The sequence below is a fragment of the Mugil cephalus genome, chromosome 1 (assembly GCF_022458985.1).
Source record: "Mugil cephalus isolate CIBA_MC_2020 chromosome 1, CIBA_Mcephalus_1.1, whole genome shotgun sequence".
NCBI classification, from domain to species: Eukaryota; Metazoa; Chordata; class Actinopteri; order Mugiliformes; family Mugilidae; genus Mugil; species Mugil cephalus.
The window spans coordinates 4,089,431-4,115,573 of record NC_061770.1 but is presented as its reverse complement, the minus strand read 5'-3'; the positions used below and the strand labels follow the sequence as shown (position 1 = coordinate 4,115,573).

The 26,143-nt window shown below is 40.5% G+C and overlaps 2 protein-coding genes across 6 annotated transcripts in view; both read right to left on the bottom strand.

The window, feature by feature from the left end:
• Window positions 1–12,801, bottom strand: part of LOC125010886 (neural cell adhesion molecule L1-like) — a 41,644-nt gene extending 28,843 nt beyond the window's left edge. For 2 of the 3 annotated variants that reach the window (XM_047589793.1, XM_047589812.1), the window contains exon 1: window positions 12,615–12,800. The gene's annotated coding sequence lies outside the window, so the exon portion shown is untranslated. Of the gene's footprint in view, window positions 1–12,614 lie in introns of all 3 variants that reach the window. The other variant, XM_047589802.1, reaches the window with a different exon arrangement.
• A 6,210-nt stretch (window positions 12,802–19,011) lies between these two features.
• On the bottom strand, window positions 19,012–23,938 carry LOC125003853. Of its 3 annotated transcripts, XM_047578096.1 has the most exons (9): window positions 23,843–23,938; window positions 22,658–22,984; window positions 22,014–22,337; window positions 21,652–21,729; window positions 21,266–21,364; window positions 20,768–20,805; window positions 20,540–20,698; window positions 19,795–19,933; window positions 19,022–19,425 (listed from the first exon to the last, which is right to left on the bottom strand). In XM_047578096.1, the coding sequence occupies exons 1-8, from the start codon at window positions 23,880–23,882 to the stop codon at window positions 19,805–19,807; spliced, it is 1,194 nt and encodes a 397-aa protein (XP_047434052.1). In that variant the 5' UTR covers window positions 23,883–23,938; the 3' UTR covers window positions 19,022–19,425; window positions 19,795–19,804. The 3 variants fall into 3 exon arrangements, with proteins under 3 accessions (XP_047434043.1, XP_047434052.1, XP_047434060.1); XM_047578087.1 differs by having other exon boundaries at window positions 19,012–19,933; XM_047578104.1 differs by lacking the exon at window positions 19,022–19,425 and having other exon boundaries at window positions 19,798–20,354.
• Window positions 23,939–26,143: the final 2,205 nt, after the last annotated feature.

Genomic DNA, 26,143 nt, shown 5'->3' with positions numbered 1-26,143 from the left:
ACAGTTACTTACTTTGCAGTTCCTGTAATTTCCCCATTGCAGGTTTTCTTATTCTTACAACCTTGACTCACATCACGTTTCATTTTTTTTTGGTACCAGGCTGTAAACATGTTTATATCTGCTGTATAGAGGAACTTCAGTACTTTTCACATCCTGCTTTGCTAACTATTCATTCCCATAGCCACTTACAGAGAGGGTCCTTCACATAAACCACAACCTCAAATCAGACATCACCACGGTCTGTAGGATAAATTATTTGCTTTATAGGGATCTCACATTCTGAATATTTCCACATATAAATGGGTCCCACATGTATCAGCATGCATCTTTTGTGTGTCATGAATGTGTATTTGGTGACATCCTCTGACCAACAGAGCCATGCTCTGAGCATTATGACAACAGGCCCGGTGGATACATATGGAGATTCGTTGTGGCTACACAGCAGGTTAAAGCTGGTCAGACTGTACTGACACCACGCTGATACACTGGAGCCCTTAAAACAAGAACAGACAACAAGGGCAGAGGAGGTGACAGGAAGTGTCATAACTTATCAATCTCCGACTGTAACGACCAGAAGTCCTCAGCCGAGGCTGAGAGGCTGCTCTTAACATGGGGTGAGGGGTAACGAGTGGCAGCTGGCTAATGTAGACCCCCTCCAACATCTAATAATTACACAACCTGTCCCCAGCACACATCCCTCTCACACACGCATTCGTCTCTCTGTGCTTGTGAGGACTCCTATTGACGCGATGCATTCCCTTGCCTCCCATAGAAGTCTTAACTTTTAACATGACCTTTAAAAGTACGTTTTAAAGTGAGAACCGGCCAAAATGTGGTCTACATTGAAGCAGGTCCTAACAGTGACATGAACACACACTGGAATATACACACACAGAGAGGAGAAACATACATGAACCTAGAATCAGCTCCCATTGTTGTCAGATCTGCACACATATTGTCTGCTACTGTTGTTGTTCGCGAGTATTGACACACACACACCTGCCCCGGGCCCTTGGGGCGGCTGTTACCTGCCAGGCTTATTTACAAAATAAATGACCCAAACAGAGCAGCGCGACAGAAGGTGTGTGAGAGTGTGTGTTGGGCATTAATGGGGGAAAGATAACGACCAGCGGTAGGGGCTCCCCAGATGTAATGAGGGCAGACAGAAACTGTAACAGACATAATAAATGACGTGTGAGGAAAATATCCCAGCATGCTCCAGTCCTAGTGATAATATTCACCTCACACTTGACGACTGTATATTAGCTGGATAGAAAGGATATTTATGCAGACTTTTTAAAAATTTAAATATTCATGGACCTCCGACTGGGGTGCTGAGTTAAGGATGGGGGGGAAGGTCTGTGCTCATTAATGAATTAAGTCTTAATCTAAAGACGGCGGATGGCGGATTGCCTCCTTTTCAAGCTTGGAGTGTGTCTGTGCGTCTGTATTGAGGTAGGAGCTTAAAGATACTTGACCTCTGCTGACAGACGCCTCTTTCAGCTGCAATACGCTGTTTAAACGCTCAGTATTGTTCTCTTCTTATCGGCCTTTTGTCACTCTGGAAACTGGACACATTATGTCCACTTGAATTAGAGTGAGGAAGTCCTCTCAGTGCTCAAAATCTTATTAGTGCTGCAATTAGTGCTTGCAGGGTCCTGTGTATTCTATAGTGCAATGTGGCATACAACAAAACATTATCTTTGTCTATCTGGACATTATAAAAGCTAAATCAACCAATATTTCTTTTGTTTCATTTACAAACACTAATATATAACGTGGTTAATTAACTAACCAAGAAAACTAAGGATTGATTTAGATTTTGAAATTAGTTCAAAAAACATAAATGTGGGACATGGGAGGCAAATTCCAAAAGACAAAAAACGAGTCCAAACGACAAAAACACATTTGGACCAAGGCCTAGCTCTCACTAATCTCTCAGCAAATAGAAACTCTTCCTGTTTTGTGGTCTATCCCACAGGCACACATCATTATTTGCCACATGGCAGTTGGCTGTAGTCTCAGTAACGTGTTCGTGTGCAACTTCTTAGTCCAGTCAAAAGCGACGTATAGTGACGTCAGTGTGTCCTTTGACGTCAGTTTGGCGAGTCTCTAATTTCGGTAGCTTCTATACGTCAACAGTTGCCTAGTAGCAGATTTCTAGCAAGTCATAGCTGATGTTACCATGTTGTTTGACAGTATTTGTAAGTAATTCTCAGAAATTTGCAAAAAGTCAAACTGAGATGGCACAAGCTAAACATTACCTTTACAAGTTGTCTGCTCAAGTAAAATTTCTGACAAAATCATTTTAACACCTGCAGTAAATTCACCAGTTTACAGAGTGATTTCAGACCCTGAGGGCAGCCATAATTCTGTTTTGTCCTGGTTAACATTAAACATACTGTACCAATTTCCTCCCCGTGCCCCCCTCGTCTCCTTCAGGGTCCTGAGATGTCCCACAGAACCTGAGGGGCTTTAGAGGGCAAAGCAGGAGGACCAGCCAGTCCACTGGGAGGCCTGAGGGGAGGCATGGGAGGAGGGGAGGCAGGGCGGTCTGCTGGGAGGGTGGAGGCGGGAGGGGGATCAGAGAGTGAAGGGAGGGGATGCAGGTGGACGGATAGAACGCGACAGAGCGAGAAATTAATTCATTGATAGATTCCGATCTGCGGAAGAGAATTGGGAAGTGTGGATGGAGAGATTAGGCAAAGGCGAGGAGGAGAAGGAGGGGAGACAGGGGAGGATGCGTCCCCTTCACACACACAAAGAATTACAAACGTGAAAAGAAAGAGCTATTCTCAGTTTGTCCCTCCCTGTTGGCCGCGTGACCTAAATTCACCTAAATTCATTATTCATTACATACCTCACATTTACTGCTCCACACACACACACACACACACACACACACACACACACACACACACAAACACAAATAAATGCTGACCATGGCGCCTGGAGCACAGAGGAGGGGTGAGCAACCTATAGGTGATTTCATCTCAATGTGTGTGCGCGTGAGAGAGACTGTGTGTCAGTCTGGAGATCATTCCTCTGATGTCCTTCACATCAGACCTCATGAATATGTAATAGAAGTGTCATTTTAATAAAGCACCACTGAGTTAAAGATGTCTCTGTCTGTCTGTGAATGGGAGGGAAATAATATATGTGTGCAACTCGGCTCATAGAAATCACATTTATAATGTACTCATCTGCAAAAGCCAATATGTTTTTAATGAACCAATAAACTGCCTGGATTACGTTACATGTGGAAATGTTTTTAATGAACATATCTAACAAGGTGCAAATGTCCATGTACATCTATTGATATGCTGTACTTTATTTGTCTCTCTGACAATATCTGCCTAACAGCATTTAAAAACATTATTAATAGTTATGATTAAGCACAGAAAAAAATCTCATGAGACATGCTGCTGTTATTTGCCACTTGACAGACTCTTTCACTGTGTCTGTATGTTAACGTACTGGTGTTTGACTATAGTAGTGTTGTCATTTATATTTTTGAGTTTAGTTTTCTGTGTGTTACTGTGGAAAATAGGTTAACCGATTAGCCTTCTGCTGACTGGTACAGCGTTACTACGTCTTATATCTCTGTTAACATATTGTAGTATTTAGTGCTCTAATGCTTGTGGTTTGAGCTTTTATCGGTTAACGTATGGACTGATGAGCTTCGGAAGCTGCTCTAATCTACCAACACGACTGACGTACCTGCCCTGAGTTGGACTTGTGTGCCATAGGGTGACAGGGTTCAAACTAACTTGACTGTCAAAGAGGAAACATTCCTCCTGGCTGTAAAGAACTGATATTGGTTAGTATGTAAAAATAAATAAATAAATAAATAAAAATAAGGAAACAAATACAGATAGATAGATAGATAGATAGATAGATAGATAGATAGATAGATAGATAGATAGATAGATAGATAGATAGATAGATAGATAGATAGATAACAAATATGGGCGACAAATAGGTTCTTTATGACGTTGTGACACTGAACAAGTCATCATGACCTAAGTTGATGACCTAAACCCGAGGGAATCAAGGACAGACACACACGCACGCACACACACATGCACACACATATACACAGACACACAGACGCACACGTGTCTGTGTTAAGCTGCCTTTGTGTCCATGTCTAACTAGACTGTGATTTCCCTGTGGAAGAGATGAATAACTCAATAAACACAAGGAGGTTTCTGACCCTGTAACAAAGCATATCCACTGACAGGCCTCCAACCACCCGCTGTCTTCTCCTTCTTCCCTGTCTTTGTTTTCTCCTTGTTTGTGCCTGTTTCTCCATCATTACCCACTTTTCTGCCATTCTGTTTGTCTGTGCAGCTTCTGGATTCAGTCCACCCCACTGACATGTCTCTTAAATTGCTTGAGGGGAGGCTTTGCCGTGAAAACTCTCCTGTCTTATCAGCGACAACCATAAAAGAGATGCAGTAGTGAAGACTGGAGCGTCCAACCCCCATTAGCGGAGACACTGTATTTTCAACCATGCCTTTACCAAGCCTGAAATGTCTCTGCTGCTATGAACTGGTGCCAGAACCAATTACTTTATTGTGTATCGTATAACCTTGTTGTAGTCTCGCCGGTCCATTCACTTGGTCTAAGACAAAGAATTTGAAATGTAAAACAACTATCCACTTGGACATGACTTATTATAATTGAATACATTTTAGCTAGACTTTTTAAACTGTGTGCATCTATTTAGTTAGTGACCGTGTTGTTTTCTAACCGATAAAACTATTTGTTCGTTTTTAAAACGGAAATAACTGATAAAAACGAATGATTAATCATTTCAAATCCACTGTCTATAGATATGTATGTCCAAGTCTCCCCTTTTGTCATTGTGTTATTTTATGTCAATTTGCTTTCAGATGGGATGGGGGAGACATTTGCCCGCTGGTCCCAGAGCTCAACCCGACGCTATTCACATTCAAATGAGCCCTTATTGGTGTGACATTGTTTAGCCACCTCTGGATTTCCACCGCCCCCCTCCAACCGCCCACACACACACACACACACACACACAGTATCATGTGTTTGTTTCTGATTCGCACAACAACAAATGAAGCAACCGTACGCAAGCGCATAAATCAGTCATTAGTGACGGTATGTTCCTGGAAAAACAAGAGCTCCCACGCTGGGTGGCTCCAGCCCGATTGGGGTCTATTAAGATTTAGCTGAGGGGGGAGTGGCACCAGCTGTGAAAGGCCACAGTGTAACAGAGCACTCCGGGCGGTATATACAACACCCCCAGTCACACATCTATCACTGCCTTCACACAGATTAAACACTATGGAGAAAACTGACAGGGGAGGTGACATAAAGTAAAACAGGGTCATACAGTAAATCAAATATTAACATATTTAAGAGAGAATAAGAATGATATGAAGGTCTCGTTATAGCTCCTTAACATTAAATTATTAATCTGATGTGAGTTTATTAAAACAGCCTGGATTCAGACATGGAATCCTGTCAGCATTGTTACTAATGAAACCTTTAATAATACTGTGAAGCCTCGGCCTTCACTAACAGGGCAAAGTGTCTCAGTAATGGCACGGTTCTCTGCATTGCAATGTCAGTCAATACGTGGTACGATCATGTATCACGTGTTTGTGACGGGCGCACTTAACGGCACCATTAAAACACTGCTGACCGGCAAGATCAGTGGCTCAGATTCTTCTCTCCTTTCATTTTAGAAAGAGGTGATAACCAGCATGGCTGAAACAGGAAATCACACAGAGGATGTTCATCGTCTGAGTGCACTGGTTTTGTTTCCTCCGTGAGCATGTTACAATGCTGTCTGTAGCCTGGGCGTCTCATTATGTGATTTTACACAAAATGTAGTAAAGTGAGTTTGAGGAATAATAAATATAAGAAATAATAAACATGACTGTTTCCTTCAGAGTTTAGTTTATACTTTCAAACCAAAGATCTATGTAGAGGCTACATTGTGGGGACAGTCGGACTGAGGTGCACATGTGACGCACAAATCTCACTTCATTGCGCCAACTTGAGGTGTTTGGTTGCTGACAGTAACTTACAGGCAGTATAAACATTTGTTAATGTGACTCTGACATATCATTTTCGTTTGGTCTCCACCAACCCATGTGAGAAACAGTTGCCTCTACAGCTATGTGCTGAGCAGATAGTGTATTGTGGGTTGTCAAGTCATAACTTTTTTGTGACATCTGCCATCAAAAACTAAGCAGATGCAAGTTAACTAAAACAGTCATAAAACCAAATTAATGAGCTTAAAGATGCTAAAACACTTATAAAGCACACATGAGATGCACTGAAATAGCTACTATAACTGGATCTGCTTTGATCTAAACTGTTATTTTTTTAATATAGAGAAATTATAAAATTATTAATATCAAGCAGCATTTTATCATCATTTCTAGGTTAATGTTGTATGTAAAAATCATCTGAGTGGGCGTTATTGCTTCTCTATGAAGCGTGGCTGTAAAACTTTGAGTTTCTGCAAGATAACGAGATAGTAGTATCTCGTGCCCAAGAGACATTATCTCGCGAGCCACATGCGTGCCACCATCTTCGCACGCACGTCATCCTCCATACAGCGGCGCACATCCTCTCTAGTGTTCAACACACTCACCCACGCACAACCCACCCAGTGGCGTCCTCACAGTGGCTGACAACCCACTAAGACTCACATCCCGCCGAATCCCCGCTGGCAGGCAGAAGACATTACGCTCAGCTTTGATTTTGGGCTCCTCACAGTATAACATCATCCTCTTGATCTTCAAGTTGTGAGGCCGAAGGAAGCTCACGAGGATCGGCAGGGAAAACGTGATTTCATTTTGAACGCAGACAAGAGCCACAAATCAGAGAACGCAGTCTTAATCAAATGAGAATTTTTTGTTCTTGCTAACTTTAACATTTTATACAGATTGAATAATTCAAGTATTGCTGCCATAAGCCTCAGCTGCTTATCAAGTCTCCTAAATGAAAGTGAAAGTGTTTGGTTCAGGTATCTGTATTTGTTTTGTTTTTTTACATTTAAAAAAAATAAATAAATCCTGCTCATGGTATTTTTTTTATTTTCTTGTATTTTCTCTATTTGACTGTATTTTCTGGAGCCTCCAAAGAGGTGGAAAATAACAGTTTCACCGTATGTTATCAAACCTCTTCGCCCTTCTTTCTCCATAAGCCACAACTCTGTCTCCCAAGTTACACCGCTCCCAGGTGGGAGATCGCATTTCTTCATTCCTACTCCACTCTGAGAGTCTCTTTCTCTATCTCCTGCTCTCCTTCGTCCCTCCGTCTGTCCTCCCCTCACCCCACCCTGAGAGAACAGGAAGGAAGGTTTAAATTAAAAGGAGATTTGCTGCTTATCGTTTTATTTAATCAGTCGGCAAATATGTCAATTTACATTTTGCGTGTGCGTGTTTCCAGTCTCTCCCATCCCTTTCTGTCGTTCCCCCATCACCATGGTAACCCTCTGACTCCAGCAGCAGCAGCGCAGCAATATTTCCTATCCCCCATCCCCCACGCTGCCCCTCCTTCCTCTCTCCCATCCCCCACTCCGTCCCTCCACACCTCTCCTCGCTTTCTCCCGGGTGCCACTCCCTTCATCTCCTCGACTCACCTCTCCCTGTCTCTCTCTCTGTTTCTGTTTCACACACGAATACATGGAAACAGCAAAAATGCCCACATGCACATCATCTTCTATCCCTATTGTTTCAGTGGCCACCTGCCTCTTTCCTCGACAGACATGCAGTGTGTTAAAGCATCCGCCTTGTTTTGTTTTGTGCTTCTTTAAGCTCGGCAACACACTCATGCACACGAACTTCTGCAAATGTCCCACACAAAGAAATGTGACACGTGGGTCAGTAGAACTCTGGAACCAGTGAAAAATGTATATGTATGAAGAGAGAAAAGAAAAGATGGAGAAGGAGAATGATATAGCACTGCAAAGGATGGCACAATGTTGAGAAAAACAAACAAACAAAAAAAAAACATTCACACTCACTCACACCTACGGCTGAATTTAGAATCACCAATTAAGCTAACAAGCATGTCTTTGGACGGTGGGAGGAAGCCAGAGTACCCAGAGAGAACCCACACAGACACAGGGAGAACCCGCAAACTCCAGACAGAAAGGCCTGAGTTAGATTTAGACTTTCTTGCACGTATTTGAATCTCAGCAGAGGCAAAAGATGATTACACGTGTACAAAAAGTTGAAATATGCAAAGATCATTGTGAAGGAAATGAGAAAATCTTTCCTGAGGGATGACGCAAAGACAGCTGGCAGCTTAATTTAATTATATCAGACAAATGTATGGCTGCAAACCAGGATTCATTTAATTACAGATTCATCTGTTAATTATCTCCTCAATTAATCAATCAGTTGTTTCTTCATAAAATATAAAGTGAAAAACGTCGGTCGTAAGTTCCACTTTCACATGTCTTCTTTTGTCTGATGAGTAGTTTGAAACCTAAAGGTATTCAGTCTGTGATCACTGTGATCATAGAGGCCAGAGGAAACCAAAACATGGAAACAGCTGCAAGTCATTATTATTCTGACATATATTCCACTAATCTGCAGATTATTTTTTAATTGTATGATCAAGAAAAGATCAGAAAACTAGAGAAGAGAACTCAAGATGATGCTCGCCCATCAGTGTGAAACATAAAAACGCACACTTCATTTAAGACAAAGAGTTTGTTTTCGTTTCAATTTTTCAGTTATAAGACATATTGATGCGATGAGACACTGCTGGCGTATTCCACAAAAAAATCTAAACCCTAAAATCAATTCAAGAGTTCCAGTAGTTGATATCACCTTGTTAGTTTGTGAGTCAGGTTTTTGTCATGTATTACTCAGCTGCTGGTCACTGTACTTTATGTAATGGGGATTTATTGGACATCACATGTCTGTTAGTCATTCCACTGATGATGTTTGTCAGATATTTGGCTGATAATGTGTCCTCTGTGTTTGTGGTCACTCCATGAATGGACTCTTGTGATGGTTCAACCACACTGTCCACAAAAGCAGACAGAAGTCACATACTTCCTACAGGATGTGAGTGTGTGTGTGTGTGTGTGTGTGTGTGTGTGTGTGTGTGTGTGTGTGTGTGTGTGTGTGTCGTGTTCACACATATGTGCTCACTGCATGTGTTAGAGCCACTGAAGTTAGATTAGCTGTTTCTGTGGGGATTAAAGCCTCAAACACAGAGGGGCTGTTAAAACCCGCCTATAGTCTCTAATCCGGGCTAATAGATGCACCCCCAACCCAACCCAGCACTCACACACACAAACACATGTCACACACACACACACACACACACACACACACACACACACAGGAAGAGAGGGGTTGAAGGAGGGAGAAGAAGGAGAAGAAGAAAGGAGGGAGATAGTGTAAAGAACATTCCTAAATGTTTCTCCACACAAAGGGCTCATTCTGTAGAGGGAAAAAATGGAAGAGGGAGAGGGAGAGAAAGGCCAAATGAGGCTACGGATGGATCGGAAGGGACGCAGAGGGGGCATGAGAGGAATGGATGAAGATGGATGAGAAGCAGACAATGCAAAATAAAGAGGAAATCAGTAGCAGGGGGACAGAGAGAGGAACTGAGAAAGAGCAAAAGTCAGACTAATTTCATTTTCTCAGCCCAGACATCCATCTGAACAGTGGTCCTGCAGCTCAGACCTCTTAGTCTGGCTCCAAACTGTATCGTCAACTGTTCTCCTGAGACTTTTATTGACTCTGTAGACCTGCCAGGATGAGAGAAATTCACGGTGGCCTTTAAATGCGCACAACATGGCTTAAACCTAGTGCTATTAGGAGGCCAGACAGACAGTCTGACTGCTGCTCCTGTCCAGTTTGATGAACAGTCAGACAGAAACTAACTCTCAGACTATGAGTCAAATATGAGATACAAGGTGAAAGGGGATAATGTCAAGGCCCAAAAACAAAACCTTTAACATGAGTTTGAGACAGATTTATGAGCCATTTGATTTGATTCAAGTCATCTGTTACATGCCAGCAACCTTTCATAAAACACTTTAAATTTATGATTTGAGTTTTAGTAACTTCAGTCCAACGTTTCATTTCCAAGAATACTAAAAATAGTGATGCTGCTGTTGATTTCAATGCCAGTAATGTGGTATGTCATTGCTCTTCTCATAACTAATAGATTAAATCAAATATGGTAAGTGTTGTCAGACGATGTAATGCATTACTGCAGCTGATGGGTGTACAATAATGATCATAGTTCAACAGTCACATGTGTTTAGTGCAAAAAAAGGGAAAACAATTAGAAAAATATAAAACAGGATCTTATCATTTACATTTCTGCACACAGTGAGGAAACCACTGCTCACAACCCCTTAAACAGTGCCTTGTACATGTACATTCATTTTGGGAACTGTCATTTTTTGCTTGTTATAGTTCACGATATAAACCACTTCTCAGAAACAGACTTTCCATCACACAATTGAGCATTAGGTTTCTAGTTCCTCTTTAAATAACGTCTTTATGCAAGGAACTGGTTTGTGGGTGGTTAACTGTTTTGTTGCAATGCTGTGCCCATTGGTTTGATAATAAACATACTGAGTCTTTATTTCTAAGATGAACTCTTGACTTCCTTTGAAATCACTCCTAAAAAAAACCTATTTCCAACAACTTGCTTTTAGGGGACATCATCTTTTAGCGCACTTTACGGTCTACTTATAGTTGTCTTCATAATTTTGGCCTTTTTATTAGCTACATTCTTTTTCTCATATGCATTCTTTTTTATTTGTTTGGCTTTTTACCGTTATTAAAATCTGTGTTCAGTCTTCTCTCTGCTGTTCATTTATCTTCTTTTAATGTTTCTTAACGCTGCTCTAACGTCAGCCCAACCTTTGCTAGCATTCAATCTAAAATATGAATAAAGTCATTTTGTCAAGGTAAGACGGAACGTTATTCAATGAATAAATATAATACTAAGTTTGTGAAGTCTTTGTGTCTCGGCTGCACATTTGTACATGTTCAACTAGCTAACTGCTGTATTTTGCATGGCCACAGGTGATATCAATGGATGGATGAGTTAAGGCTAATTTTAGCGAATGTGCTTCGCGAAAAGTTTACGCTCCAAACTCCTTTTATAAACTGCTGTGTGTCCTTGTGCCTTTTAGTCAGTTGTGAGAAGAAGTCCTAATCAGTCAGCTTGATTACAGCCAAGGATGCAAAGGCTAAAATCCTCCTATGCCAGTGAACTTTCTCTCCTCCTGATCCACATCCTCCTCCGCCTCATCCTCTGTCATCATATTCCAGACTTTCTGTTCATGTCCCTCTCTTCTTCCTCACCCTCCCATTTCTTCTGCTCTTTTTGGATCCGTTCTCTTTCTCTTCTGGGTTTAATCTTACAACTTCTATTCCCTCCCCTCTCTCCCTGGATTATCAGCTTTCCCTCACCCAGCCTCCCCCCTGCTCCTCTCCTGCTTTATTTCCTTCTTCTCTCCTGCTCTCGGGTTCTGGGCTAATTTGAGGTGATGCTGCCAAAGCAACCACGGTGAGAAAAGCCCACAATGCAAGTGACAGAATGACAGAGAGGCCTAAATGATGTTGCTATGAGGAAAACAAGGAATTCCAGAGTAAACAGGGAAACCGAAACCTGGTGAAAAGTATGAAAAGGACAGACCCATCAGAGAGTAAGGGAGACAAAGCAGGAGATTTTTCTTCATTTAAAGGAAAAGAATAACAGAAAATGAATCAGCAAATATTTTCAGAATTGAATGGTTTCATGATTCAACTAACTTGCCCTCTCATTTCATACCAAGTAAAACACTGGAATACCTATACAGTTTTATACCCAAAAAACAATAATTAATTGATTAATTGAGAAAATCATTTACAGGTTAATCATTGATGAAAATAAGATCATAGGCAGAGTGATGTGTAAGGAGAGCCGTAGCACTCCAACTACTCAGCACAGGAAACACCAGTCTCACTCTACTCTAAACACTCTACCGTCCCATCTTCAGAAGGAGATGCATCTTGGACAGTAGGGCCAAGTAACCCTGGTGGACGTGAACGGGCAATTTCCACCACCACATACGAAGGCAGAACGGATCTAAATCATTTGTGGCATAAGAGTTTTACCATGAAAGGAAGCAAGCTACAAAACAGCTGTGAATAATTTAACACTGTAATGTTTTATAGTGCAGCATTTCATTCAATATTCATAAAAAGCAGCTGCTGCAGATGACATATGGGATATTAGGAAGCTGAATCAAGTCAGTCAGACACTCCCTGATGGCTGGGTTACTCACCCACTGCCTGTTTGTCTGCACATGGAAAAACCATGAATGACATTTGTGTAGTTCTCATTTAAAAGGCGCAGACATACGAACATACACCCCTACATTCATGTGCATACAGTGCACACACACACACACACACACAGTGCGCACACACATTTTCATATCTGAAACAGCACCAAGCATAGTTCCTTATACCTGCCACCGTATTATGTAAGAGATCAGTAGACCCTCTGGCCCACATCTAGTGAAACCCACTGACACACTCATGCATGGACACCGCCGACACCGGCAGCATGGAGGGATGCTATTGTTTTCTCACCTCTGCAGGTGTTGCCTCTCTCCCGCTGCCTCCTCTTTTCTTTAATTCCTTTCTCTCCTTTTCTGCTCCTCACACTCGTGTCTCGGTCTTCCTCCTTGTCTGTATTTTTTCAGTCCACTGACTCGTGTCGTTTCTCCAGTTCGTTTTTGCACTGATGCTGCAGTGGTACATAAAACACACCCTTCTGAGCTCTGCCTCTCCTCCCACCCTCCTTTGCCTCTGCTGCTCTCTGATTGGCTGCCTCAGAGATATGACATCAGCCACTCTCATTCCAACCTCTCTCTCTCTTTCTCTCTCTGTATTCCCCTGGTACCTCCTGCCCCTCCCTTCTTCTTTACCTCCATACCACCTCCCCTTTTTTCTTTACCTCTCTCCATCCTTATCTGTTTCCCATGTTCTGGTTTTCTAGTCTTGCTTGCGACCAGCTGGTTGGATTGTAGGGACATCAGCGAACAGAACCTGAATAAAAATGGAAGTATTTAAATAAGTAATTAAACCACAACTTAACAATATATTATTTTAAAAGGTGTGTGTGCATTTTGTCTTTATTTTATTTATCTACTTTATCAACAGGATCATCCATTTCAAAATGTAAAAGTATGTTTGCCCAGAATTGACCAACCATATTTATTTATTAATGATGTTATTGGCTAATTCAAAACGCTTTACAAAAACCGACCTGAAACCTCCAGAGCAAGAGTGTTGTTCATTCAGGTAGGAGTGGATAACTGCAGGCCATGATGGCTGGGCAGGTTGATGAGACCAAGACAACAGATGTGGTATGGAGCTCCACGGCTCAGAAAAAAAAAACACCTCCAGGCCAGAGGGTCACACAGCAACATGCTATACAGTGGTAGCACAGAAATGCCTGACTAGTATCAGAAAATAAATTAGATAAGAAATTAGAGGACAAGAGCTCGGTGCCAGAGAGAACACCACGCCACAAGTCTGAGATATACTGTTTTAGAAGTGAACATCTGGTTCTTGTAGACTCAAAAAAGGGCAACTATGGAGAAGCTTTATATTCAAGTTGCAGAACTTGGTGTCTCCAGAAGTCTTGCAGAATCAAGGTCTGATCTGTTTTTATTGTACAAAAAAGAGCAACACCTTGGGTACAGGGGGCCATAATGTTTTGGCTCATTAGAGAGGCTGTTTAAATTCATCTCCTGCGACAAACAAATAAATGTTGTCACTTGTTATTACTTGTTATCACCATAACAATAACTGCAAATAAGATTTAATGTGATCATGGAAACAGTTCATTTCTCTTTGTTTATAGGAAGCAAATAGAAATGTGTACGCAACATGGTACAATCTCAATGCAAATATTAAAGGTGCATGAATCTAATGTAGCTATTTAACTTCAATTACGACATAAAAACAAGCTGTGAAGCATTTTTGTTTGTTTGTTTTTTCAGCAAAATTACAAAATGATGCTTATCTTTCTCTGCGAGCTGCACCAGGCGCTAACAGTTACTCAGATATCTGCAGAAAGCTGCAGAGCTCAGTGATGAGAGTTAAAGAGTTTTATGAAAGTGTTTCCTCTCTCATCAAAGTAGCCTCTGTTATGATCAGTGTATCAATGAAGATCTAACAAAATCTCACACTTTACCCTAAGAGGTCGATTACTGGGTTAAAATGGGATACACCATGCTAAAAAGCCCATACTGACTTGACCAGCGCCTGAGTACTATTATGATTATTAGGTGGAGGTTAGAAAGCTAGAGAGAGCTACAAACTGTACAGAGCTGGACTGTCTGTGTTAACTCAGTTCTGTCGATCAGTTGTTCTATAGTGTATTCTTTATAGATGATGTCTTTGTGAAAATACTTGTATGTTTAAAAGAATTCTGAATATAATAGTTTTGTTCACTTTTGTCACCTCCATTCTCTGCTTGCGCACTGATTCAATCATTTTCTATTTGCTGATGAGCATATGAGAGAGTGCTCTCTCCATGACAAACCCCACCATCATCAGCCATATCGTTACTACAACAACAACTGGTACCAATGATACAGGACACGCCACCACAACTAGGGCACAGAAGCTCACCAACGTCCCAATACCAGAAAACAGTTTCCGTTTTATCACTATATATTTTTATGCTTAAGTGCTTTTCTTGTCTTGACTCAAATTCCTTGTATGTGCACTCACATTTTGCAGGTAAAGCTGTCTCCGTCATCTTCTATCAGACTTTCCAAATGTTTTCCCGCTCAGCTCCTCCTCTGCTTTTTTTTATGAAACAACAAAACTAAATTCCTCTCTCCTGGTTTTCTAGCTAAATCCAATGACACACATGTGGCATTTTGTTATCTGCCAAACTGAGCCGACAGCCAAAAACCCCCCCTCACTTCCTTTTGTGTGCGTGTGTGGGAGAGAGAGAGAGAGAGAGAGAGAGAGAGAGACATAGACAAAGAGGGATGTGAGAGAAGACAGATGGACAAGGAGTCTGTCTGTTTTTAAGGGCTTATATTTGGCAGGAGGCTGCATAAGGCTGGAGCAGTGTAAGAGTGACCAGTTTGCGCGTGTGATTATTCTTCTGCTAATTTATTCATATAACACACAAACCAGCAGTCAGACTGTTGTGAATCTCCACTGTGGCTGAGAGACAGATATTTGAAACTGAAATTTTTGGATCTGATTTGAAACAGGTTCGTGAAAAACCTCATTTATTCCCAGAAACCTGCTTTGAATAGACCTGGGGAGGATTAAAGGAGGGGCCATTCATCAAAAAGCAGTCAAAAGGAACAGCACCATCTCCAGCAAGTGGGTGAAAGACAGAAGCCAGGAATTTTAAAAACAAATCTAATATCTGTAATCTGATCCTTTAAAACCAGCAGGACATAATTTCCCCTCGGGGATCAATATAGTATATCAAAATAATAAAAAAAAATAATAATAAAAAATATTTCCAACTGCTGTAATGACTCAGCACCTGAACTACTGATTGAAGCTTGGCCTTATAATAGCTTGAATGTGTCCAAAGTCTTCATATTGCCTCAGTGACGACATATACAGTACACATGTCTGCAGAGTAAGTAATTACGATTCTCAACATCTATTTCAAGGATAAGGAAAAATATTCAGGATTCATCGCCAATTTGGCTGACTGTACACACTAAATCTGAAGCGTATAACAGTCGAATAACAGTCAGAGTGAAACAGTGAAAACACCAGCCGCAGAGGCCTTTAGACAAAAAACAGGTTACTTCCATGTCCTCATGTCTAACTGTCTCAGCCTCTGTTTTATTTTCATCTTTTGATCTCCCATTAAGCAAATTGAGTTTCCTCCCAAGAATACAGCAGTTCCATTATCTCCTCCACCTCCCACAGGTTGTTTCTTTCCTCCAATACCTTCCCTCCATCTTCATGTCCTCCCTCACTTAAGGCCTAATTCACTTAACCTGTGCATGTCTGTGTGTGTGTGTGTGGTGTGTGTGGTGTGTGTGTGTGTGTGTGTGTGTGGGCGAGCACCAATGGTTGAGATAAAGTGATCAATACAATAGATGAGGATCATTCCCTCTCCACTCTCATGTCCTTGTCTCATGTCTGGCATTGTCTGGGACATGTCATCAACACACACACACACACACACAAACACAAACACACAGACACACACACACACACACACACACACACACACACACACACACACACACACACACACACACACAGGTCCTTTCCATATGGATAGTGTTTACCGTAATTGTGACTCAGCCTTCCTGACTGGAATACAGAACACCAGCAAAGAAACTGCGGCGCGCTCGCACACACACACCACTTGTAGATTAATGACGGCCAGTCCTCTTAAGTGGGAGGGGCTGCAATGGACAAGGGCAGAGAGGAAAAAAAGATGGAGAGCCACACTGACGGAGAAGGAGCTCAAGAGCAAAGCAAGAAGGTTAACAGGTTTATTTTATTCCACGTCAATAAATCCTGTGCAGCAATTGGATCCATCAGAGTTATAAATTCTACGCCTGCTGCAGTTTTTATTCTTTTTGTGAAGCTCAAACAACAGCACAGACAATGTTGAACTTCGATTCTTAACTTGTATTATAAAATAATTTTCATTATCAGACTAAATGACTAACTTTCACCTGCAGCGCTTCCAAAATTTTGATGTCGCTAGCTTCACTTTTCCATCAAATAAACCGGTAAACAGAACACATGAGATGCAGTGCTGCACCGAGGAAGACACAGTGAAAACAACAGAATAAATAACAGATACTCAAGCAAGCAAATGCTGATGTAAATATTAGATTTGATTCCATGTCCTCTGACTTGGTAAACTGGTGCAGGCAGCAGTTATATCTGAGGAGTCTTTATGTTTTGAATGAGCAAGTATTCAAGTACTTTATGAAACTTATTACAAAGAAATGTCAGAAAATATTTCTGTCTGGAAAAAAGTTCTGCTGCAATTATCCATGGGAGGAAACAACACACCTGTCGTGGCAGACACACCACCACCACCCTTCTCCTCAGAATACAAAGCATACAAAGTCAATTTAACTACAATGATCTGAAAAGTTTCTCCTGCAGTGGTTAAACTAGAAATGAAGATACAAAATGTTTACTCTCTCGCACATGTCCCTGCATGTTATTTGCAGATGATTTTTTTTCCCAGCTAATCAATACAAACAGTAACTTATCAATATCTGATCACTGAAGAGGTGCACACTGATGAAATATCAGTATGATCACATGGAGGAAACACTTTCAGGAATCACATGAAAGAAATTACACAAACTCAGCACGCAACAGTCATCTCCTCTCGTTAGCTGACTAATGTGAGCTGAGCGCTGACTGACAGAAAATGACAATTGATTATTGAAGAAACTGAGCACACAAATAAAGTCAGTTTTGAAACACAGGAGAGCAGGCACACCAACAGATGTGCTAACATCGCCTCCTGCAGGCCTCTCTCTGAACAGCACTTCCCCCTGGCTGTTAGGAAATATCCTCGGATGGGACCACACCTCATGAACGAGTGTTTGGAGCAGATTCCCAAGCCTGCAGACACGGTGAGCGCCGACCAAGACGGACCAATTTAATTATATTCACAGGAAGAATGAAAATAAGACCGGCCGTAGGTGTGAGTGGTTGTCTGTCTCTGTGTGTTGGCTCTGCGATAGGCTGGAGACCTTGTACCTTGCTCTCGCCCGTTGACAGCTGAGTTAGGCTGAGCACAGCATCCAAAATACAAATATCAAAACCCAAAAGCTAGACAAGAACTCAGGAACACAGAGAGGCACCAAGAGCTGAACCAAAACACTAGAACAGCGATCTTCAATGTTTTTCAGGCCAAGGACCCCTAAACTGATGGAGAGATTAAGTTATTCAAATAATACACATACTTGAATCTGACAGAGTCCATGTGTAAGGGGCGGGGCCTACTGTGTACAGGAGGCTTTTAGATTGACAAGTCTAGTGTGGCACTCTGTGTGACACAGTGCACTGTTGAAGGACTGAAGTGCTGAGTGAAAAATAGCATCTTCTGCCTCCATTATTCCCTTTACTAAAATATATTGTGTGTGCATGTGTTTTTAAAGAAACCTATATTTGTAGGGGACAATTAAAATATATATATAAATATCTAATCAACCAAAGATTTTGCAACACCCCTGGTATTTCTATTTCTAATCTATTTCTGTCTTTCTCAGTCAGCTAGGTCACTGCGTCCAGAAATAAAATCTGGACTTGTTGTAGTCCAGTAGACTTTATTCAAGCTCTGTTTTGAAGAAATTGAATAAATAATGATGACACACAACTCATCCTTTCTACATTGCATTACTTTGAAAATGGCTCGTAATGCACATGTGTAACCCCAGAAAACCATAACTTAGACCAGGGGTCCCCAAACTATTGGAGTGGCCCACTTAATGATCCCAGACAATCCCACTAAACTTGGCCATTTTTTTTAAATGATCATTTTCCTACCACATATCCCTATTTACAGGTGGCCATTCTATTTTTTATTAGTATTATTTATTTATTTTCAACATTCAAAAGAAAAGAGATGCATCAAATGCATTTACAATTGAAAAAGAAACAAAAGACAGAAAAATAAAAATACTTCTAATAACTAACATAAATTACTGGTAATGTTCAAAAAGGAGTGGAAGGAAGCAACACGCTTATCTAGTTCTGGTTATCTGATTCTGTTCCTTACTTTGAACATTATATGTTTAGTTTTGACTTCCACCAAATTACTAAATTTAGGTGCATGTGACTTTAAAGACAGTTTGTTGGCGTGTTCCCGGTTTCCCACGTTATTTATGATCCTGATGGCTTTTTTCTTTTTTTTTGCAGTGTGCACATTGTTTGTAGATTAATTTTGTAGATTACATAGTAATCTAAATATGGTAATACCAGAGAGCAGTGCAGAATATAGAATGTTTTAAGGTCCAGTATATCTCCGTCTCGTATTCCAATACTCTTTACTAACTTATTATGTACGTATGTTATATGAGTTTCAAACAGATTTTATTGTCAATGACCACAACCACAAATTTAGTTTTATTCAGGCTCTGTATTTACATCATCAATCATGATTTGTATTTGAGCAATTGATTTATTATTATTATTATTCAAATAAAAAAAGAAGATTTTTTTTTAGTCAAACCATTAATTACATTTTAATATATACAATTTATATTATTATACATACATACACATAATATATATACATATATTAATTATACTTATAAAAGTGGCATCATCTTCACCCCTCACACAATGGTATATTCTGACGTGACTTTGCTCGTGACTGAGCCAGACGAGCTAACTGAGGAACATCAGCAAAATGTTGAAACTGTTGGGGAATCAGAAAATCGATTTGGAATGTTTTCAAAGAGCTTTGGACAGAAGAACATTTTCTTTGTCCACTGCAAGGAAAAAGCAGAGTGACATTATAAGACCCTCCAGAGAGAGCAGTATGCTAGCTTGGCCCATGTAATTTCCTGTTTCAGACCGACCCTGGCCCCCCATCATAGAAAGGAAAGTTGTTGTGGCCCACTCTGAAAAAAGTTTGGTGGTACCACATTTCATTTTACGTGGGATCGATGATGTGCAATGAATCCAACTCTATCCAACTCACACAATTCACAATTTAAATGGCCTGAAACTTGTATTGAAATTTTGCTGTGTCTCTTTGTCTCACTTAGTACAGCAGATCACCTACCATCAAAGCTTCAATCTACCCGAGGGACAGAGTAGATAACATCACTGGGGTTATCAATGGGAGCTCTGCTGGGAAAATCTATTTTCATGTTGGAAAAATTCACTTCAGAGTAGATGAGTTCACTCAAGTCATCTTCAGCCTGAAAAAAAGAAAACAGACAGAGGTCAAACTGAAACAGATCTTAGCACCTGAGCACTGCTTGCACTTGGATGTACTACACCTGAAAGAGCACGTCGAAAAAGTTCAATTCAGCAGAGGAAAATGTTACAAAGGTGATGTAATTTCCAACAGTCCTACGCTAATGCAGACTCAGTTTTGGAGGCTTTGATAACCCACATCCACTTATCTCCAGCTGGTTTGGAAAGAGGTTTTTAAAGTCTTTACCAAAGGACTGCAGACACATATGGACACACGTGACCCAGACCACCTCCAAATGTGATCTCAGTGCATCCTGGGGTGTCTTGGATCGTCAGATCGGATCTTAATGCAAGGTCTAAATAGGCCCTACTGTGTCAGGTCCTCAACATGGACACACACAGTTTACAGTGGGTATAAAGAGTCTGGAAAAAAAATGTATAAAGAGGAGGATATGGGCACATGATTTATTTTACAGCTAGAACTACATCACTTAATGAGCTGTGTGAATCCTGATGTAAATAGACATTTCAACAAAATCAACATTTTTATGCAGCATAAAGCTGTTTCTGAGCCCCAAAGCTGACTTCCTGTAGCTGTTATTCCTTACGTTGTGCTGAATGAAAGAGATGCAGTCATCATCATCATGGGTTCCAGCTCCAGTTGGTTTGCTGTATGTGGCATACGTGTGAAGTGTATCATGTCCCAGAGTAGGAGATGTGCTCCATCGGTCACCGTCTTCTATGATGTCCTCACACACCGTGTTGGTCTACGGGATGAAGAAGAAGGATTTCTTTTGTTTAATATTATCTGGTTTCAAAATGTTCTTTAGCCTCACCTCTGCGACAGCAGCATAATCTCCTTCCCCAGCAGGATCTGAAAAACAAGTTTAAGTCTTTTCAGATGAAGTAGAAGGATAGTGTAGTGATAGTAAAATGCTCTGGTTTTATCTCAGTAGTGAAACTCAGTTGCATTCATACATAGACATTTGTGTATCTCTGTTTAAAACCTTTGGAAAACAATGATAAAACATCCAGATGTTGACTGTGTAGCTGAGGGATCCGCTTTGAAGACCCCAACAGAAGTCATTTGTCTATTTGATTTTCCCACAGAGGGTTTTACCTCTGAGTTCCAGCTGTAATTGGAGTATTTAACTGAGCAGCACTACAATTCTTCTACATTGTGTGTAATTGTGTAATAATTGGTACTCTTGAAACCAGATTTTCAGTCTTGTGTCTCTGTTCTTCTTAAATTCACCGTTTCAGTTTTTAAACCTTTGTTGCATTTTAGTGAAAACACTTGCATGTGTGTGTGTGTGTGTTTCCAGTTGTCTTACCTGTAAATTTAGAAGATCTCTTCCTGTAGATAATTAACATAACCACTGATATCAGGATGACAGTGACAACAAGAGATGGACCCACGTACAGCATAACATCTGTAGCAGATTAAGAATTAGAATCTGTTTGTTATATGCGGGTATGAATTTGGTTTATGTACATTAACCTGTATAGTGTGCAGCTGTATTTTCTGGCTAGAGAATCTGTTTGAGGTTGACATTCTCTATTAGCTTGATAACACGTCAGTGGATAATACTCATTTCTAATTGGCTGGCAGTGGCAGTTGTGAAAGAAATCACCTCACAAGACACCACAAGCAATGATTTGGTCACTTTTTATCATTACTGAAGTTAACCGCTATGATTTATATTTATCACATACATACCTGCGCTTGTTCCACCAAGCTGAAGTTCTCTATACTGAGCAGTGTTTTGAGTCAAGTTTGGTTTAGAAGTGGCTGAAACTGTCAACAACAAACACAGATTGATACTGAAACCATTGGATGAGAGAAATTAACTGTCTTTAACTTTTACGCTGTCTAACAGGAACATTTTTTTTTTCATATATGTCTTTCAAATGTGAAAAGATATTCAAGTTAACTATGGTGTGTGTGTGTGTTACTGTTGGAAGTAAAAAAAAAAATATTGAAGACTACATGATTGTTAGATTAAGTAACAGCTTCTTTAAAACATCAGCAGGTCAAGGAACATTCCCCTGAAAAATTGTCCAGCTTCAGTAAGAACTCACCATCTGAGACAATTATCTCAAACTCCCTGTATGAACTGCTTGTAATGTTCCTGTTCAGATAACATCTGTACCATCCTGAGTCAGACGTGGTCAGCTCTCTAAGAGTCACATACAGAACAGAAGGTTCCTCATATTCAATGCTGTATCTGTCTCTTTCAGCTCTGATATTGTTTGTTTCAACAAGAATCTCGTCTTCTTTACATTCCCCCCTGCACAAGGACTTTTTTTTTCCGAGGACAGAAAATTGGCATGCAACTGTGAGAGAGCTCCCAGGCTTGGGAAAGAAATGTGTTTGAGAAGGGTTGTGGTTTTTATCCAGCAAAGCTGTGGAAGAGAGTACAATCAATAGTTACTATTTGCTGTCTGTTCATGTAAAGGTTCAGTGGCACAACATTGCTTTTGCCAGTTTTTATCTGGTCAAACTAACACTTAAAGAGAAAAAGTTAACCTCAAATTGAAATCAAGTTCTTGTAATCTGAAGTATATAGTGTATGCATGCACTCCTTTAATATTCAAAGCAAGTATTCATCAGAGTGTGTAAGCTCCGTTAAAACCTAAGCAGCTGTCAGTGAATACTGAAACTTTTCATCCTGAGACATAAAAAACAAAAATAAACAATTTTCATGGGTCAAACACAAACTCACCATCTGCAACTATGATTCTAAAATTTCTAACTGTAAGTGACGACAAAACTCTGCCCGAACCACATATGTACAGTCCTGTGTCAGACTTTGTCAGCTTCGTGATGCTCACAGCCAAAACAGGTGAAGTCCCTCCGTTATATTTAATGCTGTATTTGCCACTCTGAGCACTGTCATTAGTGGTTGTAATGAGAGTGCCTGTTTCACAGCTTTCCCTGCAGAAGGCTTTCCATGTTTGAGAGCGAGGGACTGGGCATTTAATTGTGATATTTTGTCCCATCACTTCATAGAAAATGTTCTCGGCAGGATCGGTGTTTCCACCCTGCAGACCTGTTGAAAAGATGAACCATCAATAGTTACTATTTGTTCTTCCTGTAAGATGCTGCAGCCTGATCACAACGTGGTCTGCTTTACGTTTGCATACATCGCATACATTCAAGATAGAATATTCTTGTCCACAGTGGTAGAAAACATGCAAATCATGAACACTATATACAATGAAAGCTTGACTACAAAAAGTGGCAGCTGCAAGACGTTGACAAACCATCAAATATAAAGAACTACAAGCCACAACGAAACAGGCTTGTGACACACCAAGAGCTACGGGCGACTTTCAACATCATCTTCTGCTTCTCTCTTTTCTTCCCTTTATCAGAACAGACTCACACCTTCAGTCATGCTGTAGTTCCTGCATTATTTGTTGTCGATTTGTTAGTTGTCACTGATTAAGAGGTAATAAGTTTTAATTCACCCCATATCATTCTCTTCTTTTGAGCTGCAATATTGTCAAGGATGAAGAGAATGACCAGGAAGCCGACAAGTCAATAAGGATATTTGTCACAAATTTGTGTAAGGTTCTAAAAGATGATAGTTTTATACTGACTTTAACTGGTTGGTTTATGTTTGTTTGTAAACAGAACAGAAGCCTATATTTCACTGACCAGTTTGCTTTCAGTTTCTGCTCCCCCTGTTTCTTCATGGCTATGAGACCCCATCACTCATAAATAAAAGCTATTTCAGTGTCTTAGATCCACAACCTGTGTCCAGTGTTTCAATACGTTCAGCAAATGTGGAGCTTCCTTTTAAATACAGGCTTCATCAAATCACAACCCATCTATCACAGTGACTCCTGCCTGACCCTGAGCATCATGTTCAACATCACAAACAAAGAAAAGTGAATGCACTCACGAAAGAAGAAGATGCAGATCAAAGTGTGTTGGACTTTCATGTTGAGGCCCTGATTGCTTTAGTTTATTGCTGCCTCTCTTCATTCTTCAGTGAAACCAGGAACTTCTGACGCCTCCCCTTTTAAACTGAAGATATCCCTCCTCCAAACATGACAACACATCTCTACACCCCTCCTCCCTCTGCATCAGGATGTATGTCCGACCGGTGACATTTAAGTAATCCTTCCTTAGTGACAGTGAAATCATTTATTTTAATGGCTATATGGGAAGATAGATTGTATTTAGGTATTTCACTTTAAGTTCTGGATCATTAAGACAATGACTCGGATAACGGGAGCTAATATTTTCCTGTTTAACTGATTATCAAAGGTTTACACCACACCACTCAGTCTGACTGAAATCATGCCAAAAATTCATACCTTAGATTTTTGCACTATCTACAGTATGTGAGCCAAGAAGTTACTTCCAGGTTTGTTTAAGGCCATTTAGACTCAGTGTTCATATACAATAGTGTGAAATAGTGTCGGTCCCCTTCCTCATTTCTTTTTTTTTTTTTTTTTTGCATGAAAACAATCCAACCTTACAAGGTCTTGTGTGTTGCTGCTGTCTACCAAAAAATCCTTGTGGCCTCAAGCTGATCCAAAACACACCAGCAAGTCCACCTCTGAATGTGTGAAGAAAAACTACATGAAGACTTTGGAGAGGTCTAGTCAAAGTCCTGACCTGAATCCTATTGAAATGCTGTGGCATGACCTTAAAAAGGAGCTGGAAAAACTGTGACTGAATTACAACAATTCTGCAAAGATGACTGGGCCAAAATTCCTCCACAGATCTGGAAAAGAGTCATTACAAGTTATCACAAATACTTGATTGCAGTTGTTGCTGCAGGGTGGTCCAACCAGTTATTAGGTTTGGGGCAAACACTTTTTCACACAGGACCATGTAGGTTTGGATTTTGTTTTCCTTTGATAATAAAAACCTGCATTTAAAAACTGCATTTTGTGTTTACTTGTGTTATCTTTGCGTTATATTTTAAATTTGTTTAATGATCTGAAACATTCAAGTGTGACAAATATGCCAAGAAATAAGAAATCAGAAAGGGGGCCAACACTTTTTCATACCACCGTATGTGGGGAACAACCACTGATGAGACTGTCCAGGAGACAGAAGAAGCAGCTTGATTTATTATTCACCTTAATTCGGTGACAATGTTACATCACTTATGCATTTATATTTTTAACCCCCCTGTCAGATGATTGATGCAATAACAAAATTGTCTGATTTCTGCTTTGCAGCTGTGAAGAGCTCACAGTTTCCTTTGTCACATACAAGAAATCAGCCCCAACAATATGACCACTAACTGATCACAAATAAATGACACTGACCATCTTGTGACAATTCAATGGTCTCCTGGGAAACTTTAGGACCTAGTATTCATGTGGATGTTACTTAGACTTGTAACACCCACCTAGACCAGACCAGACACCCCCACCCTATAGCAATGACACTCCTTGATGACAGCAGCCATCCCCAGCAGGATGCAGCCTGACACAGACACACACACAAAAATGGTTTAGGAACAACTAAACAAACATGAAGAACAGCACAAGTTGTTGGCCTGGCCTCCAAATTCACTAGATCCTAAACTGATCAAGTATGTGTGGGATGATCTATAGAGACCCCCACTAACTACATTCTGTTATCAGACACCACAGGACACCCTCAGAAGGACCATGTCCATTCTCTGATGAGTCACAGCTCAGGGGAGAGCTACACAATATTAAGAAGGTGGTCATAATGTTATACCTGATCAGTGTGTATTGAATATGTATACCGTTAACATTGACATTAACAATGACATTTAGCAAACTGAGTTCAGGATAGAATGCAAGCTAATATACAGGTAAATAATAGCCATTGCGATTATTGGAATGATGCTTGAGTTGATCCATTCAGTGGGTAAGAAACAGTGTAGTTAAATGTTGTCACATTAAACATTTTATGATTTTTGCTTTTCAACTCATGGAAAGGCAATGCATAGACTTCTCTTTAATTGTTGATATAGTATTTCTGGACATCCATCCAGGGGTTTGGCTCTGCAATCAACAAACATTCCTCAGTGATCACTTTTTTATCTATCCATAGCCATTTATCGATTCATTCATTCAAAAAATCAACCAATGTTGTTGATAAGTGAAATCACTGAGTTCAGCCTTCACAGAAAGCATGGCCTTATCGTATTTCATAGGAATTTCTTCATGACTAGTTAAGTGGGCGTCTCAGAGATCTAAAGAAAGCAACG